The sequence below is a fragment of the Eulemur rufifrons genome, chromosome 6, assembly GCF_041146395.1.
Source record: "Eulemur rufifrons isolate Redbay chromosome 6, OSU_ERuf_1, whole genome shotgun sequence".
NCBI lineage: Eukaryota > Metazoa > Chordata > Mammalia > Primates > Lemuridae > Eulemur > Eulemur rufifrons.
In genome coordinates this window covers 54,815,590-54,834,351 of record NC_090988.1, presented here as the reverse complement: position 1 = coordinate 54,834,351, position 18,762 = coordinate 54,815,590, and the positions used below count along the sequence as shown (strand labels likewise).

General features: G+C 37.9%; 1 protein-coding gene across 3 annotated transcripts in view; it reads left to right on the top strand.

Moving 5' to 3' along the window:
- Positions 1-18,762, top strand: part of RNF121 (ring finger protein 121) — a 72,407-nt gene that overhangs the window by 25,121 nt on the left and 28,524 nt on the right. For 2 of the 3 annotated variants that reach the window (XM_069471069.1, XM_069471070.1), the window contains 2 exons: positions 1,496-1,533; positions 4,784-4,925. In XM_069471069.1, coding sequence (XP_069327170.1) covers positions 1,496-1,533; positions 4,784-4,925 — 180 coding nt within the window. The remainder of the gene's footprint in view (positions 1-1,495; positions 1,534-4,783; positions 4,926-18,762) is intronic. The other variant, XM_069471071.1, reaches the window with a different exon arrangement.

Genomic DNA, 18,762 nt, shown 5'->3' with positions numbered 1-18,762 from the left:
TCATTTCAAATGTGCTACTTACGGTACTTCTCTGAAGTTATTGGAACAGTGGGAAACTGGGCCTTGAACATCTTAAGTACTAAAGAAATATTTTTTAATTGATTCATTTGAGTGTTTCTAAGGCCTTGTCTCTCTTTTCCAGATCAAACAACATTTTCAGCTCAATTTAGTAAAAGAATGCATTGAGTGACTTGTGTACTGAGACTTGGGTATGCTTCTGTATACCTACAAGGAAGTAGAAGACTGGAACCCTGAATTCAAAGAATTTTGTATCATTCTAGAGCAGTGGTTTTTAACTGGGGGCAATTTATGTCTCCAAGGGGACAGCTGACGATGTCTGTAGACATTCTTGGTTATTGTATCTGGGGGTATGCTACTGGCAATGTATTGGACATCTCCCCTCAACAAAGAATTAACTTCCCCAAAATATAAGTAGGGCCGAGGTTGAGAAACCCTGCTCTAAAAAGGCAAAACTACCAAACAGAGATCAGGCATGGTGGCTCTCACCTGTAATCCCAGCACTTTGGGAGGCCAAGGCAGGAGGATCGCTTGAGACCAGGAGTTTTGAGACCAGCATGGGCAACACAGCAAGACCGTATCTCTATAAAAAATATAAAAATTAGCCAACCATGGTGGCATGCGCCTATAGTCCTAGGTATTTGGGAGGCTGAGGCGGGAGGATCCCTTGAGCCCAGCAGTTCAAGGTTACAATGAGCTGTGATCATGTCACTGCACTCCAGCTTGGATGACAAAGCAAGATCCTGTCTCAAAACAAAAACAAAACTGCCAAATATAACTAGAACTTTGATGTTGGAAGACCTTACCACTAATTAATAGCAGGGCAAGAACTAAAGCTCAGTTTGCCCATGTCCAGTGTTCTGCGTGCTACTATAGGGCCATTTAGAGTCATATGGCATTATGTAACTATTTTATCTAACTTCATCTTCTGCTAATCCTAATTCATAGGTTTTACTCTAGGCATAATCAATTGTTTGTGTACTATGCAAATTTATTCCTTCCTGTGCATGTTAGTCCCTTTGTCTAGAACATATTTCTCTCATTTTTTCATCTGGATAATATTTCACATCTCTTCCAGGAAGCCTTCTCTCATCTTTAGCACCTCAGATTGGGTTAAAATCTACTTCTTTATTCTTCTAAAGCTAGTCTTTATCACAAAAAAGAAATTTCCTGTTTATATGTCCGTCTTCCTCACTAGACTTTGGGCGTCTTGGAAGTTAGGACTCTTTCACTCTTCTGTCCTCATTGCTTAGCACAGGCATGCAACATGCATTCAGTCATAGACGCAAGGCAAACTAAGTGGATACAGGAGAGAGACATCAGTGTGAAATAGAGTATTGTGGAAGGCTTCGTTGAGTTTGTAAGACTTGAAGCTTCCCTAATTTCTTGAAGATGTTGATGAATTCATGAACACTTTATACTGGGCAGGGAAAGTTCTAAGACAGTAACGGATTTTTTTGGTGGTATCTTTCTACAGGTTGATATGTCAGACCTCTCCCCAGAGGAGCAATGGAGGTAAGTATGGCAGTGCGGGCCCCGCAAGCTGGGAACTGCAGGTTGACCCAGCTAATAGAGTTGTATATTTGCCCTTTTTGCTTCTCTGTCTGTGGGAGGCAGTGGCTCATGACCGGCAGGACCAGTCTGTTGGGATCTTTCCAAGTACTTGGGGCACTCCTGGGCTGCTCTCTCAATCCTGGGGAGTGAGTAGGTAATCACATCAAACCATCCATCTGGGTTTGAATACCAGTTCTGCCATTTACTAGCTTGTGATCTTGGGCAAGTTATTTAACTTTGCACTACCTGAGTCTGCCCCATATGAGGATCCTAACAGTACTTATACAGAGTTGTGAGGATTAATATATGTGTAGTTTTAGAACAGTGCCTGGCATGTTATAAGCTTCCAGTAAGTGTTACCTGTTTTGAAGATGACTATCATCATTAACATCATCATTGTTATCCATGATACAGGATGGAGAGCTCTGGTTGAGAAAATGGGAGATGCGTCTTTTGATCTCAACTCTGCTACTAACTTGCTTTGTAACCAGAATAAGTCAACAAATATCTTATGGTTAATGATTTCTAATCATTAAAGGAGTTTCAGAATGCCTACTCCACAAACTTCGCAAGATAATTAACCAATGAGCTGATGTCAACCAAGGAGAATTTAATAGTGAGAAAAACCTCCTTCATTTAGATTAAAAATAGTGATTGTAAAAACAGAATGGCAAAGATACCAATTCATATGACAAACACAGCGTGACTTTTAGGTGACTTAAACTCAATAGGCACCAGTTGTGTACTTCAGCTACCAAAATATTCTGAGTAATTTAGACGATGTTCATAGAAATACGCTATCTACCATAGGGGGTAACAGTGCCACCCTGCTCTGCTTTGCTGAGGTTACAGATATTTTGTTCTAAACACTGCATATGAAGAGGATCTTTAACTGGATCATGTCTAGAAGAAGGGAACCAGAATTAATAGTCTTCCCATCATGTTATATGAACAGTGGTAAAAAGATCGAGAACCGTTAGCCTAAAAGGGCACAGGAAAATGGTGGTAGGAACAGGATAGTTTTGTTTTGTTTTAATAAGATCATAATAAATCTTTGAAGGAATGATATTGGGAAAGAGGAGTGGATATGTCCTTTGCTGTTTCAGAGTGTAGGATTAAGTCTGATGGATTGAAGCTATGGGAAAGTAGATTTTTATCTCATTGTCAGAAATATATTTAATAGTCAAGATATATTGAGAAGTAGTGAGTGTTCTGTCTGTAAAACATTGGGATTTTATTTATAAGCAAATATGAGTACCTGCAATGTGCTAGACACTGCTGGTTCTAGAATAGATTACCTTAGGAGGCATGTCTTATTTTATATTGGGTGGGAACTTGAACTGGATGAATTCTCTGCTCTTTTCTAGATCCTTTCTTTCTTTCTTTTTTGGAGACAGAGTCTCGCTCTGTCACCCTGGGTAAAGTGTGGTGGCATCATTGTAGCTCATAGCAACCTCACACTCCTGGGCTCTAGCGATCTTCCTGCCTCAGCCTCCTGAGTAGCTGGGACCACGTGTGCATGCCATGATGCCCAGCTAATTTTTCTATTTTTTGTAAACATGTGGTTTTGCACTTGCTCAGGGTGGTCTTGAACTCCTGAGCTCAAGCAGTCCCCCCACCTCAGCCTCCCAGAATGCTAGGATTACAGGCATGAGCCACCGCACCTGACACGTTCCTTTTTTTTTTTAAATGCTCCAAACTGCCTCAGAATAGATTCTTTCTTTGATTTCATGTTGTGCACATCCATTCAGTTATATATTGTCTGAGAACAAGAAACTTATCTCTTGCTATCTTTGTAACTCTCCATAGCCCTTAGGTGTTTTTAAGTGTTCTCTACCCTCTTAGCTTAGCCTATCCATACAGTAACCCTATGAGCCAGGCAGAAAAGGTACAGACTCATTTTGACAGATGAAGAAATTGTGATGTAGAGATGTGAGGTTTCTTGGCCAAGGCCATATAGGTAGAGCTAAACCTAAGTTTCTGACTCGCAATACTATTCTCTTTCTGTCAGATTCTTCCAGCTAGGGTACAGTTTTATGCAAGACGAACCCTTAGGTGCTAAGGCTGGCTGACTGGCATTTGGCTTCCCATTCTGCCCACCAAGTTTCCCCCCTTATATTTTATGATGAAAAACTTTAAACATATAGAAAAGCTGAAAGAATTGTACAATGATGAGCACTCTTATACCCACCACCTAGATTCTACAACTAAATTTTTGCTACATTTGCTTTATCATTTATCCATAACTCATCCCACTGGGTTCTTTTTAATTTTAGTTTTTCATTGCCCTTGGGAATTCCATGAAGCCACCATTTATGTTGTCCTTTCCCTCCTACCCGAATACACTGGCATAATGGGAATTTGTATAAAAGCTTGTGACTGCAAACTACGTTGGTATTCAGTTTTGTCTCTAACTTCTTCCTCATTTCTCTCCCTTGGCTGACTCTGATCCAGAGCGGTAGGAGTGAATGTTCTTAGAGCAACCTTTTTGATGGTAGTGGCCAAGGGAATCACTCACTGCCAATCTTCAAGACCAGAGAATGCCAGCCTTAGAGTAATAATAAGTTTCTAGCTGTACCCTCTAATTACTGCACTTCCCTGAGCCTTTGAGGAGGCTATATCCCTGTGGATACTGATGGTGAAGTCACTTTTGGAGTCATATAAAGTTGAAGCAGTCCAGATTTTTCAGGCTATCTCTGGCTCTGGCAGAGAGGGTAGCATGGTTAAAGCAAGACTTCAACTCTGGAAACCACACACATTTGCAATGTTACACCTTTATTGGTGTCATGAATATCATTGACTACAAGTATGAGGCTTTATGGCCATACTTTGGGTTACTTTCTCCTTCTAGTGTCAGGTTGAAATCAGCCGGAAATGGTCAGTGATACAAGCTGCTTCTCCTGGAACTTCCTTCCTGCTACTGGAAAGGTGTCAGCTGTTTTTTGCCACGGGGGGGCAGGCAGCAGACCACCCACCTCTAATCCTGATATCTGACCTTGGTTACTGGGGTCCATAGAGCTTCTGTTCTACCCCTAAATGGCCTGTCCTCTAGAGTGTGTTCTTCTGGCCCCTAAATTTGCATGGTACGCTGAAGCTGCAAAGCACAGAAGTGTGTTCTGAGCTATGGACTGGTGGGATATCCCTGAAAAGCACTGCTCCTTTATCACCACACCATCCCTGACTTGGCTCACCCCATGTGTTTGGCTTTCAGGGTCGAGCACGCACGCATGCATGCCAAGCACCGCGGCCATGAAGCCATGCACGCTGAAATGGTCCTCATCCTCATCGCTACTTTGGTGGTGGCCCAGCTGCTCCTGGTGCAGTGGAAGCAGAGGCATCCCCGCTCCTACAATGTAAGCCACTTTGCCTCTCACGTCTTTGTCTGTCAGTCATCAGGAGACTTCCTAAGTATTCCATGGTACAGTCTAATCCAGGCCACATGTAGACACAGAAAGTCGATGCAATAAACTTTATGCGTGAATGGTTAATAGTGTATACAGGGGTGTATGTGTCTCTAAGGGGCAAGTGATTCAGAGGGTAAAAACAAGGATGGAACATGAGACTACTTTCATGGCCAGAAAGGTAGGTCTTTTATTTCTTTTTTAAAATGTTAAGTAGAAAGTTCATTTGGGTCAAGTTTAAGGACTGACACGTGGGAGCACAGATTCAAGTTGCCCTGAATATACACTCTAGGTCCATTCTTTTAAACATTCTGGGACAGATTCATGAAGGAGATATTCATCAAGAACTGTTCATTTGGAGGGAGAGAAGATCACTTGGAAAACCAAGCCCCTAACAACTCGTACAGGTAGGATTTAGATTCCACTAATCTAAATATTTAAAGAAAAAGCAGTAATGGAGGAAATGAGGGGAAAAATGTATAAGACATACAGAAAACAACTCTGGGAGGCCGAGGCGGGAGGACCGCTCGAGGTTAGGAGTTCGAAACCAGCCTGAGCAAGAGTGAGACCCCGTCTCTACTAAAAATAGAAAGAAATTATCTGGACAGCTAAAAATATATATAGAAAAAAAATTAGCCGGGCATGGTGGCACATGCCTGTAGTCCCAGCTACTCGGGAGGCTGAGACAGAAGGATTGCTTGAACCCAGGAGTTTGAGGTTGCTGTGAGCTAGGCTGACTCTATAGCACTCTAGCCTGGGCAACAGAGCGAGACTCTGTCTCAAAAAAAAAAAAAAAAAAAAAATACAGAAAACAAATAGTTAAATGGCAGAAGTAAATTCTTCCTTAACAGTAGTTACTTTATATAAATGCATTAAGTTCTCCTATTAAAAGGCAGAGATTAGTAGATTGGATTTTAAAAAAAAAAAACGTATGATCCATTGATACGGTGTTTATAGGAAACTCACTTTAGATATAAAGACACAAAGAAATTGAAAGTAAAAAAGATGGAAAAAGATATTCCATGCTAATGTAACCAAAAGAGAGGTGGAGTGGCTATACTAATTAGACAACATAGACTTAAATCAAAAAAGCTTACGAGAGTCAAAGGACATTAGATATTGATAAAAATTCAATACTGCAGAAGATACAACAATTATAAACATACGTACACCTAACAAAGGTGTCCCAAAATATGTGAAGCAAAAATTGACAGAATTGAATGGAGAAATAGACAGTTTTACAATCATGGATAGAGACTTCAATACCATACTTTCAAAAATGCAGATCACTAAAGTAGTAGAGGACTTGAATAACACTATAAACCAACTAGACTTAACAAACATACATAGAACACTCCATCCTACAATAGCAGAATGCATATTCTTCTTATGTGCATGTGGGACATTTTCTAGGATAGACCATATGTTATGACCTCAATAAATTTAAAAAGATTTAAACTGTAGATTCAACTATTCTGGATTAGGACATGACGGGCAGTGTACTGGATTATTTTACAACTGTTATCTTAGAAGATTCAAGTATAACAACACTGTTTTTTTTTTTTTGTTTTTGTTTTTTTGAGACAAAGTCTTGCTCTGTCACCCGGGCTAGAGTGCCATGGTGTCAGCCTAGCTCACAGCAACCTCAAACTCCTGGGCTCAAATGATCCTCCTGCCTCAGCCTCCCGAGTAGCTGGGACTACAGTCACACACCACCATGCCCGCTAATTTTTTCGATTTTTAGTAGAGACAGGGTCTTATGCTGAGGCTGGTCTCGAACTCCTGAGCTCAAGCAATCTTCCCGCCTTGGCCTCCCAGAGTGGTAGGATTACAGGCATGGACCACCTCACCTGGCCAACAGCACTTTTTTTAAACAAAAAAAATAGTAGTTGTACTTTGAAAGAATACACAAGCACATATAATAGTAACAATAGCTAACATTTATTGAATTCTTACCATTCTAAGCACTTGCATGTATTTACTCAACAAAACCTCACTACAACCCAATAAAGTAAGTATTGTTTTCTCCAATTACAGATGAGGAACTGAGAAATAGAAAGGATAAGTAATTTGCTCAAGTGATAAGACCATTGTTTGAACCCAGATGATTTTACTCCAGGGTTTTCAGTCTTAATTTCTAAATCATTATTTTTCTCTAGTATATCCTTTTTCAGACCTCTTATAATATGGCCCAAGATGCCTAGGGGTCTGTATCCCACAAGATGGGAACTGCCACATATAATCCATTTCATAGCTCATGAGGTAAGTGTGATGTTAAATGAAGAAACGCAGGCCCGGAGAGTTGAGATATGATGGGGATACTAATCAGCAGAGCTAGGATTTGAACCTAGGTCTTCTGTTTCATATTTCAGATTTTCAGCTGTGTGATATGTTCCTCTGGAGATGGTTTTCCATCAAGGGAACCAATGGATAATCTGGAGCATAAAAGGAGGAGAGGCTAATTTTTGCCCTTGAGCTGGCACAAGTTCCAAATAGTACTGGCCTATAGCTAGCTCAGGAGTTGGCATGTGCCACCAGTAAGAACATCTTGTATCTTCAGGTCATGGTATGTGGAATGCCCATATGGTACCAAGGCTTTCTGAAGAAGGTACCAAGTAGACTGAGCTTCCCTGGTTGGGGCCTCATGTCTGGACCTATTCGTGCTTGACCCTGTCATCTGAGAAGAGCCACTTGTTTCTCAGTGTGTGGTTTTATGCCTACTCTATAAAAGGGGGATTACTAAGATGGTTTAATTGAACCTGGAAAAATAAGAAAACTCATAATCAAGTGCAGAGTGAGAGCCTATGTATAGAAATATATATATATATATATATATATTTTTTTTTTTTTTTGAGATAGGGTCTTACTCTGTTTTCCAGGCTGGAGTGCAGTGGCACGATCACAGCTCACTGCAACCTTGAACTAGGTTTAAGTGATCCTCCTGCCTCAGACTCCCAAGTAACTAGGACTATAAGCCCACACCACCACACCCAGCTATTATTTTTAGTTTTTGTAAAAGACAGGATCTCACTATGTTGCCCAGGCTGGTCTGGAATTCTTGGTCTCAAGTGATCCTCCGATCTCGGCCTCCCAAAGTGCTGGGATTACAGGTGTCAGCCACTGTGCCCAGCCTATAGTTGTGATTTGTATTTCCTTAATGACTAATGATGTTGAACAGCTTTTCATGTGCTTATTTGTCATTTGTATATTTTCCTTAGAGAAATGTCTATTCAAGTCCTTTGCACATTTTTTTTTTGAAACAGGGTCTCACTCTTTCACCTAGGCTAGAGTACAGTGGCGTCATCATAGCTCACTGCAACCTTAAACTCCTGGGCTCAAGTGATCCTCCTGCCTCAGCTTCCCGAGTAGCTGGGACTACAAACATTTGCCACTACTCCTAGCTAATTTTTTCTAGTTTTTGTAAAGATGGGGTCTTGCTCTTACGTAGGCTAGTCTCAAACTCCTGACCTCAAGCGATCCTCCCCCCTCGGCCTCCCAAAGTGCTAGGATTATAGGCATGAGCTGCTGTGCCAGGTCTGCCCGTTTTTTTAATTGAATTTTTTTGTGTTTTTGTTGTTGAGTTGTGAGATAACTCACAACTGTTTTTGTGTTTTTGTTGTTGGATTGTGTTTATATAATCTAGATACTAGATCATTATCCAGTATATAATTTGCAAATATATCTTCCATTTTGTGGGTTGTCTTTTTATTTTCTTGATAGTGTCCTTTGATGCATAAACATTTATAATTTTGATAAAGTCCAAAATATGTATTTTTTCTTTTGTTGCTTGTGCTTTTAGTGTCATATCTAAGAATCCATTGCCAAATCCAAAGGCCAAGATTTACCCCTATATTTTCTTTGAAGAGTTTTATAGTTTTAGCTTTTACACTTAGGTCTTTGATCCATTTTGAGTTTTTTGTAAATGATACTAGGTAAGGGTTGATGCTAAGCACTTGCATGTGTAGACCATGCATTATTCTTTTGCACATGGATAGCCACTGGGCCCAGCATCATTTTGTTGAAGTAACTTCTTTCTCCATTGAGTGGTTTTGGCACTCTTGTCAACAGTCAATTGAGCAAAGATGTATGGATTTATTTTTGTATTCTCAATTCTATTCCATTGATCTGTATGTCTGTTCTTATGCAAATAATACATTGTTATGATTACTGTAGCATTTTAGTAAGTTCTGAAATTTAGAAGTATGTTCTTCGTTTTTCGTTTTCAAGACTGTTTTGGCTAGTCTGGGTCCTTTGCAATTTCTTGTTAATTTTAAGATCAGCATTTCCATTTTTGCAAAAGCAGTTGGGATTTTAATAAAGATGGCATTGATTCTGTAGATTGGTTTAGAGAAGTGTTTCCATCTTTAATCTTCCAATTCATGGACACAGAATGTCTATTTATCTATTTATTTTTTTGAAAAAGAATCTCGCTGTGTTGCCCAGGCTGGAGTGCAGTGGTGCAGTGGTGCAGTCATAGCTTAGTATAACATCGAACTCCTGGGCTCAAGTGATCCTCCTACCTCAGCCTCCTGAGTCGCTAGGAGTACAGGCTCACTCCACCACACTTGGCTAATTTTTTTTTTTTTTTTTTTTTTTAAGCAGAGACAGGGTCTTGCTATTTTGCCCAGGCTGGTCTCAAACCCCTGGCCTCAAGCAATCCTCACACCTTGGCCTCCCCAAGTGCTAGGACTATAGGCATGAGCCACCATGCCTGGCCCTTTTCATTTATTTAAATTTTTAATCTCTTTCATTAATGTTTGTAGCTTTCAGTGTATAAGTCTTGCACTTCCTTTGTTAAATTTATACCTAAGTATTTTATTGTTTTTGATGCTATTGTGAATGGTATTGTTTTCTTAATTTCCTTTTTTAATTATTCATTGGTAATATCTAGAACTACAACTGATTGTGTTGATTTTATCTTACAACTTTGCCAAACTTACTAGCACGAACAGTTTTTTGTGGATTCTTTAGGATATTCTATATATAAGATAATGTCAGGCTGGGCTCATTGGCTCATGCCTGTAATCCTAGCGCTCTGGGAGGCCAAGGCAGGAGAATTGCTTGAGCTCAGAAGTTTGACACCAATCTGAGCAAGAGCAAGACCTGTGTCTACTAAAAATAGAAAAAATTAGCTGGGTGCACTGTAGTCCCAGCTAATTGGGAGGCTGAGGCAGGAGGATTGCTTGAGCCCAGGAGTTTGAGGTTGCTGTGAGCTATGATGATGCCACTGCATTCTACCTGGGGTGACAAGCGAGACTCTCAAAAAAAAAAAGATAATGTCATCCTAGAGTCGTAGAGTAGTTTTCCTTCTTCTTTTCCAGTTGGATACTTTTTATTTCCTTTTCTTGCCTAATAACTCTGGCTAGAACTTGCAATACAATGAACTATGGATATTTCTTAAATGCCCTTTATCATGTTGAGGAAATTCCCTTGTTTCTAGTTTGTTAAATTTTTTTTTATCATTAATGGGTGTTGGGTTTTTCAGATTTTTTTCGTATGTCACTTGAGATGGTCTTGTGGTTTTTCCTTCATTTTATTAATGAGATATTACTATATTAATTGGTTTTTGTGTGTTGAACCACCCTTGCATTCCTGAGATAAGTTCCACTTGGTCTTGATGTATATAATCCTTTTAATCTGCTGCTGGATTCTGTTTGCTAGTATTCTATTAGGATTTTACATTTATATTCATAAGGGATATTATTCTCTAGTTTTCTTGTGATGTCTTTGCCTGGCTTTGATACCACGTAAATGCATATAGAATGAGTTAGGAAATGTTCCCCCATCTTCTATTTTTTTTTTTTTTTTTGAGACAGAGTCTCACTCTGTTGCCTGAACTAGAGTGCCATGACGTCAGCCTAGCTCACAGCAACCTCAAACTCCTGGGCTCAAGCAATGCTCCTGCCTCAGCCTCCCGAGTAGCTGGGACTACAGGCATGCACTACCGTGCCCGGCTAATTTTTTCTACATTTTTAGTTGTCCAGCTAATTTCTCTCTATTTTTTTTAGTAGAGACAGGGTCCGGCTCTTGCTCAGGCTGGTCTCAAACTCCTGAGCTCAAACAATCTTCTCGCCTTGGCCCCATCTTCTATTTTTGAGGAGTAGAATTTTAGTATAGTATAAAAAGCCTCAGAGTGGAAGTCAGATGATCTAAGATCTGTTATTTCTAGCACTGCTGCTAATTGGCAGTAGACATTTGACAAATTATTCCTTCCTAGTCTCTTTTTCTTCTTGCTCATGTTTCATCTTTAAGTGAGGGTTTAAGACTAGAAGATTGCTAAAGTCCCTTCAAGCTTTAAAATATTTTTTCATTATTGTTCTGTGTAACTCCAAAGCTCCAAATCAGAACTAAGGAATGAGTTTTAAGAATGTAAATTTTGCTAAATATTATAAAGAATTGTTCAGCAGTGAGTGCTGTTCCACAGTGGAATGAAGTCTTAGAAGGATATGGTTGTCTTATTACAATTTATGGTTTAGTAGGGGCTATAGCAGCCTCCTGTCAGTAATGTTGTGGAGGAGAATTTTGTGATTTTTATACGATGTTTTACTGTACTTCCTTGAAGTTTTCCCACTGAGTTCTAAAATTTATTTCAGATTGAATTACTAAGAGAGGGGAAACCTGTCTTGTTCTTAGAGGATGAAGTAGACCTGCCTGGAGACAGAGGATGAGGTTTTCATCCTGATTTTTTCATTTTAATCATTCTGATTACAAAACATATATATTTGTTATAAAAAAATTCAAACATTATGAAGTAGATGAGAAGAAAGTAAAAATAAAAAAATATTTTTTAATTCAAACAACATAGGTGTGTGTGACCTTAAAATCAAAAGTGTCCAGAGAGAACCACTAGTATTAATTTGTTATACATAGAAAAAATCTGGAAATGTATGTTTTTAAATTTTCAGATGTTTATGACATCCATTAGGTTCAGCAACATTTTCCACCTAGTCCTGTCTCTCCACTATCTGTGTATATTAGTATGTATATCATCTTCTTAAACTAATAGCTGCACAGTATTTTTTTTAAAAGATTTTTAAAAATTTAACTTACCTCTGTTGAAAGACATATCTTAAATAACAATTTATTGCAGTTACAAGCAATGATTCCCTAAGGTTCTTATACATATATAATTAGTATAGTTAGAGAGGCATGAGTTCCTGGAATTGGAATTGCCTAGTCAAAAGATATACACATTTTAATTATTAATGGAACTTGCCAGATTGCCCTCCCAAAATGTTATAGCTGTTATAGTTTACAGTCCATCAACAGAAATTTTAATAGTCCTGTTGTCCAGTGTTAAAGAAGACATAGGGAATCATCAGTATTTTTAATCTTTGTAAGTCTAATAAGGTGAAAATATCTGACTAAGTATTTCTTTAATTATTAGTGAGGTTGAGCATGTTTTCATGCTTTGGTTTCTTCTGTCAATTATTCATTTCATTGACTAGTTTTTATATTTGATATTTCAGTTTTTATCAAAGTAATACATATTATGGTTTTAAAAATAAAACAGTTCTACAAGGCTTGAAAAGCAGAACATATCAGTCCTCTGCCCAACTCTATCAGTCTCTGATTATTCTGTGGCAACCACTTTTAACTTTTTTAATTCTCTGATACTGACCTGTGTATTTTTTTTTTTCCCATAGAAGTTTGTCCTGTGGAAAAGGACATAACAGTTTTACATAACATTTTTAGGACAGATATGGTGGCTCATGCCTATAATTCCAGCACTTTGGGAGGCCAAGTAGGGATAATCGCTTGAAGCCAGGAGTTTGCAACCACCCTGAGCAACATAGTAAGACTCTGTCTCTTAAAAAAGAAAAGAAAAAGAAATTTGTACTGATAAATAAATTTCTACTTTTAAATATTATATATTGACTTTCTACTTTGGAAAGTAATAATTATACTGCTATATCCATACCCCTCACATACCCTCCTCCCAATTTTTTTTTTTCTTTCTTCTTTTTCCTTTGAGACGAGGTCTCGCTATGTTGCCCAGCAGGCTGGTCTTGAACTCCTGGCTGCAAGCGAGCTCCCAAAGTGCTCGGATTACAGGTGTTTGTTACCAAGGCTGGCCCCTCCTCCTGATTTTTACTTAAATAAATATTCATTGTTTATATTTTTATGACATGTACATATTATTCATAGCTGGAGCCATGTGGTATATTTGGATGGACTAGATTTATGAACTATCTCATGGATTAAGGACTCTATTATTTGCTATTCTGTTTAGATAGCTCATCTTGCTATTTCTGATTTTCTATCCTGGTTCATGTAAAATTCTTCTGCCTGCCTACGCAGATATTAGGTAGTAGCTATAGCTACCAGTTTTACAATTCTTGGGGACCCCTCGCTCTCAAATATGCTCTAGGTGAAAGGTGGGTGCTAGAGAAGAAAAGCAGAGCAGAAACATAGTTGGGACATTACCAACTATGTAATTACATAAATGTAATTAATAATACCAGCTAGCATTTATTGAATACTTTATAGTGTGCCAGGTATTTTGCTTTGAGGTAGGTAGTATTAATTTTGGCATTGTAGGGACCAAGAAACTGAGGGTCAAAGAGATTAACTGAGCCCCACTCAACCAATGATTAGCACTCACACCCCTTGCATCTGACTCCTGTGCTATTCCCACTTCTCTCTGATGTCTGCCTATTTGTTTAGTCAGCAGATATTCTTTGATCCTTTATAGCCCCATACTGGGGCTGTGCTTAGTTATGTTGTTTCCTTTGTGGAGAAACCACTTAGAAAAACAGTTTAGCACTGTCTTTTAAGTTTAGTATTCAAATTCCCTATGATCTAGGAGTTTAATTCCTGGATACATACCAAGAGAAAATTTTTGTACATTCTCCAAGGATTTTTTTCATAGCACTATTTGTAATAGCAAAAACTTGGAAATGACTTAATACCCACATTTGGTGAACAGATAAGTTAGTTGTGATATATTCATATATTGGAATATTATATAACAAAAAATAATGCATATAACATATAAAACTGAAAAAAATTATGAAATACAATTAACTGTAGCTATAAATAGTGGTAAAGTTGACTCTTAGCAGTGTAATATTGAGTATAAAAGTAAGTACCAGAAAACTACTTACAAGTTGATACCTTTTGTAGAAAACTGAAAACAATGGGAACTAAATGGTGTATTTAAAAAATATATATGTGTGTGATAAAACCATATTTTAAAAAGCAAGGGAATAAGGTCAAGATTCCAGATAATGCTAACTTTGCATAGAAGGGAGATTGAAGGATAGGACAGAGAAGAACATATAGCTAGATATAAGTAATTTTAGATGTTTCACATCTTAGGTTCATTGGTGGGTTCGGTATTTATCATATTATTAAAAATAGTTAACGTAAAAAGGAAAGAAATCCTGTCACATGGCACAATATAGATGAACCTTAGAGACATTATGTTAAGTGAAATAAGTCAGTCACAGAGACAGATTCCATATGATTCCACTGTTGTTTACTGGGTATAGAGTTTTCATTTTGCAAGATGATAAAGTTCTAGAAATCTGTTACACAACAATATGAATATATATAACACTAGTGAACTATGCACTTAAAAACAGTTAAAATGATAAATTTTATTTTTTTACCACAATTAAAAATAGTTCAAAAAATTAACAATGATCCATGTGTGCACGTAGACTAATAATAATAATGTTTATTAACCAATGATTTTGAATAATTTATTTTTTCTCTACCTGAAATTAAAAAATGAGGCAAGAAAAAAGCCACTGCCAAGACAGGGACTTTCCAGATATTGAGACATAACATAAATATAGACAAATAGACCAGTGGGACAGAATGAAGATCTCAGGGACAGATCCATGTATGATGGGAGCTTAATATACAATAAAGGTGTAATCATCAGTTAATGAAGAAGGTATTCATTTTTAAGGAGATTGTGTTGAGAAAACCAGCTCACTATATGGAGGAAAATTTTTTTTTTTTTTTTTAATTTCATCTTGTTATGGGGGATACAGAGTTGCAGGTTACATACGTTGCTCCTGTACCGCCTTTCCCCCCCAAGTCAGAGCTCCAGGCGTGTCTGTTCCCCAGGTCGTGCGTGTTGCACCCATCATGTAGGTATATATCCCTTATGGAGGAAAATTAAAACTAGTTTCATACATCATACTGAATACAAAAGGGACTCAAGATAGAGTAAAAGCCTAATTATGAAAGATAAATTTATGAAGTAAATTTAAAAAAATAAGAGAGATTTGATAAATTTGGATACATTAAAATTTTTTATTAGGTAGTACTTTTGGGATGGTTACATTAAAATTAAGTATTGTTTGTTCTGTAGAATATACCTTAGACAAAGTTAACTGATAACCAAATGGAGAAGAGATTAGTAATGATTAAAATTGACAATAGATTAATATCTTGACTATCCAGAGGAACTCCTACAGATCAACACAAGACAGTAACTCCAATAGAAAAATGGGCAAAAAGATATCAATTTACAGGAGAAGAAACCCAAAAGACCATTAAGCATGAAAAGAGATGCTCAGAGTCATTAGTAACTAGAGAAATGTACATTAAAACAAGGAGATAGTGTTACATCATTAAATATGAAATGTCCAATTTTGAATCAAAAGTGCAGTCTATTATATCTCAAACAAGCAGCAGTAAAATTAATCAAAGTATGCACCTACACTATCCACACAGTTTTGCCATCTTAACAGTAGCTTGCTTATACCTGCAGTGAAGAAGCCTGGAGAGCAAGTGGCAACGAAACCGTCAAAGGTGCTTTCCATAGCTTGTTGAGAATTGAGTATTTTTCCTTGCAGAAAGTGGTTCAAAGCCTGGAAAAAGTGGTAGTCAGTTGGTGCAAGTTCTGGTGAATATGGTGGATGACTAAGAGTTTCCACGTTCAGCTGATGTAGTTTGAACAGTGTTGTTGTGTGACATGTGGTTAAGTGTTGTCTTGCAAGAGGATTGGCCTGTCTCTAGTGACCAATCTCAGCTGCTTATTACAAGCATCCTCATCATTTCATCCAGTTGGTTGCAGTAGACATCCACTGTAATCAATGGACCAGGTTTCATGAAGCTGTAGTGGATGATACTAGTGCTGGACCAACAGACACCATTAGCTTTTTTGGATGAATATTCGGTTTTGGACTGTGTTTCGGAACTTCATCTTTATCCAATCATTGTGCCAAACGCTTGCAATTATCCAGAGAAATCCATTTGTCATCACACATAACAATACAGTATAGAAGTGGTTCACCTTTATGTCATGACAGCAAAGAAAGGCAAGCTTTGAGATGATTTCTCTTCTGATGCTTGTTTAATTCATGAGGAACCTATCTATCCAGCTTCTTTATCTTGCCAGTTTGTTTCAAATGGTCCAATATTGTTGGAATAGTAATGTCAAACCTTGCTGCTAATTCACATGTAGGTTGAGATGAATTCACTTTCCACTATAGCTTTCAGCTCATCATATCCACTTTGGTCTCAAGTTGCCTGCGTGGCTCATTTTCAATATTAAAATCACCAGCATGTAACTTCTTCAAACCATCAACATACTGTGTGTTCATTAGCCACATCCTTCCCAAACACTTCGTTGATACTTAGAGCTGTCTGTGCTGCATTGGTTCCGTGAAGGAACTCATATTCAAAAATAACACAAATTTTTGACTTCTCCATGGTTTCACAAAAATTGCTCTAAAAAAAAATGTGAAAGATAATCACAAGCCAAAATGTGCAGGTGAAAGACTGAGGATATACCCTCACAATAAAAATAAAGCAAGAAGTTGATGTCAAAGTGAAATGCAGAGATATCAACTGTCAAACTTAGTACTTAAGGAAATCGGACATTTCATACTTAATAACCTAATACTTTACATCTGTTAGGTTGGCAAGAACTAGAAAGTTGAATAGTGCCAAGTGTTAGCAAGGATCAGAGCCTTTGTGCATTCTTTTTTGGGTATGAAGACTGGTGCAGTCATTGTGGGTGGCAGCATGGCACTGCTCAGCCAAACAGAATATACACATGCCCTGTAACACATCCTAAGGGGACATGTGAGATGGTGTTCATTTAAATGTTAATTGTGACAGTTAATGGAGGAGTTGGAGGCAATCTGAATATCTGTCTCTGAAAGAGTAAATATGTAAAATGAGGTAGATACATATTATGAAATTGTTTTACAGTTAAAAGCAACACATTGAGTATACCTGTAGCAACTTGGGTGGATTTTAGAAGCATAGTACTGAGTGGAAATAGTAAGAAATAGATATATAACACAGTGCCAATTAATAAATTAAAAATACATAGAAAGTAATAATTTACAAGGTACAAATATATATATATATATATATATCTCATTAGAATGTCTATGGGGTGAGGAATGGGAATAAAAGAGAATCAGAACAATTCTCCAGAGAATATTGTCTAAAAGGAGAGGCACTGGGTTTGTTGTTGAGTAACAGAAACATGAACTGTTTGAGATTAGCCATCAGAGCTTTCAAAAAAATGCCTCTTTTGGCATCCCAAGATATGATGGAATTAATTGATAAGACTCTGTTTCTCTCAGACTGAATGAAATTTTTTGTTTTTCACCAGTGCAGGTTGGTGTCCCAGCCTCTCGGTGGGCACCCATGACCACCAAGTGGAAAAACACTAGCTCTGTTCTCCTAAACCAAGTTTTCTCAACAGGAGAACTATTGACATTTTAACCAGATAATTCTCTGTTTTTTGTGGGGCTGTCCTGTGCATTGTAGGATGTTTAACAGCATCCCTGGCCTCTACTCGCTAGATACTGATAACACCCTTCCCCCAGTTGTGACAATCAAATATGTCTTCAGACATCACCAAATGTTTGCTGGGGAGCAAAATTGCCCCTGATGAGAAACACTTTCCCAGACTCTAGGATCTAGGGCAGCATGGATATTGCTAGCTGAGACTGATTATGAGTAGCTACGCCAGTTCACTGAGAAATATTAATATCAAACTTCTCGCTGTAACTTAGGAGCTCAAGTCCAACCTTGAGCTCTATATTTAGAAATATAGTCTAAATTAACGTATTTAGAACAAGAGATCCTACTGTTTTCTGTATCTTAAGTTGTAGATATTAGTCTATCCCAGCAATAACTATAATAATACCTTAAATTGTTTATAGTTTAGATTTGCTGATGATTTAAAAAAATGCTTTTCTCATCTGCTATCTCATTGAACCTCGCAACAGCTCTATAAAATAGTCAGGATAGGGATTTATCTCCATTTTTCAAATTGTTAAACCAAGGTACAGAATCCTGAAGTTACTTTCTGGGAGTACCTGACCATTAAATTGGAGAGCTGAACCTAAAACTAAAATCTGATTCTTGGTTAAGTGCTTTTTCCATAGGTTTTTCTCAAAGGCTTCAGGAAATTTTTGTCAGTTTCTGTCATAGTCATTTCTGTTTTTAACTCTGCTGACTTTTCTTCTTTAGTGACTTTTGCCCAAGTTCTTTCCTTGGATCTCTGGTGCTTTCACAACCACCCCTTTACTTGCTGTGTCATCTTGCCTCCCCAACCTTTCTAGGGCTTCCCCACAAACTTAGTGAATGGTAGGGAGGCAGCTTGGAGACGGAAGATCTGGATTGGAAACCTAGCCCAGGCCAAACTTGCTTTTTGGCTTCTCTGTAGCTCAGTTTTCATCATCTGTTTAGAGTCTAATATTACTCTTTAGCTCCCCCAGGGATGTTAAGGGAAGGAATAAGTTTATGCCTGGAAAAGTGTCTGTCTTATTTTTAAAGATCTCCAAGGAGAAGCTTTCATCATCTT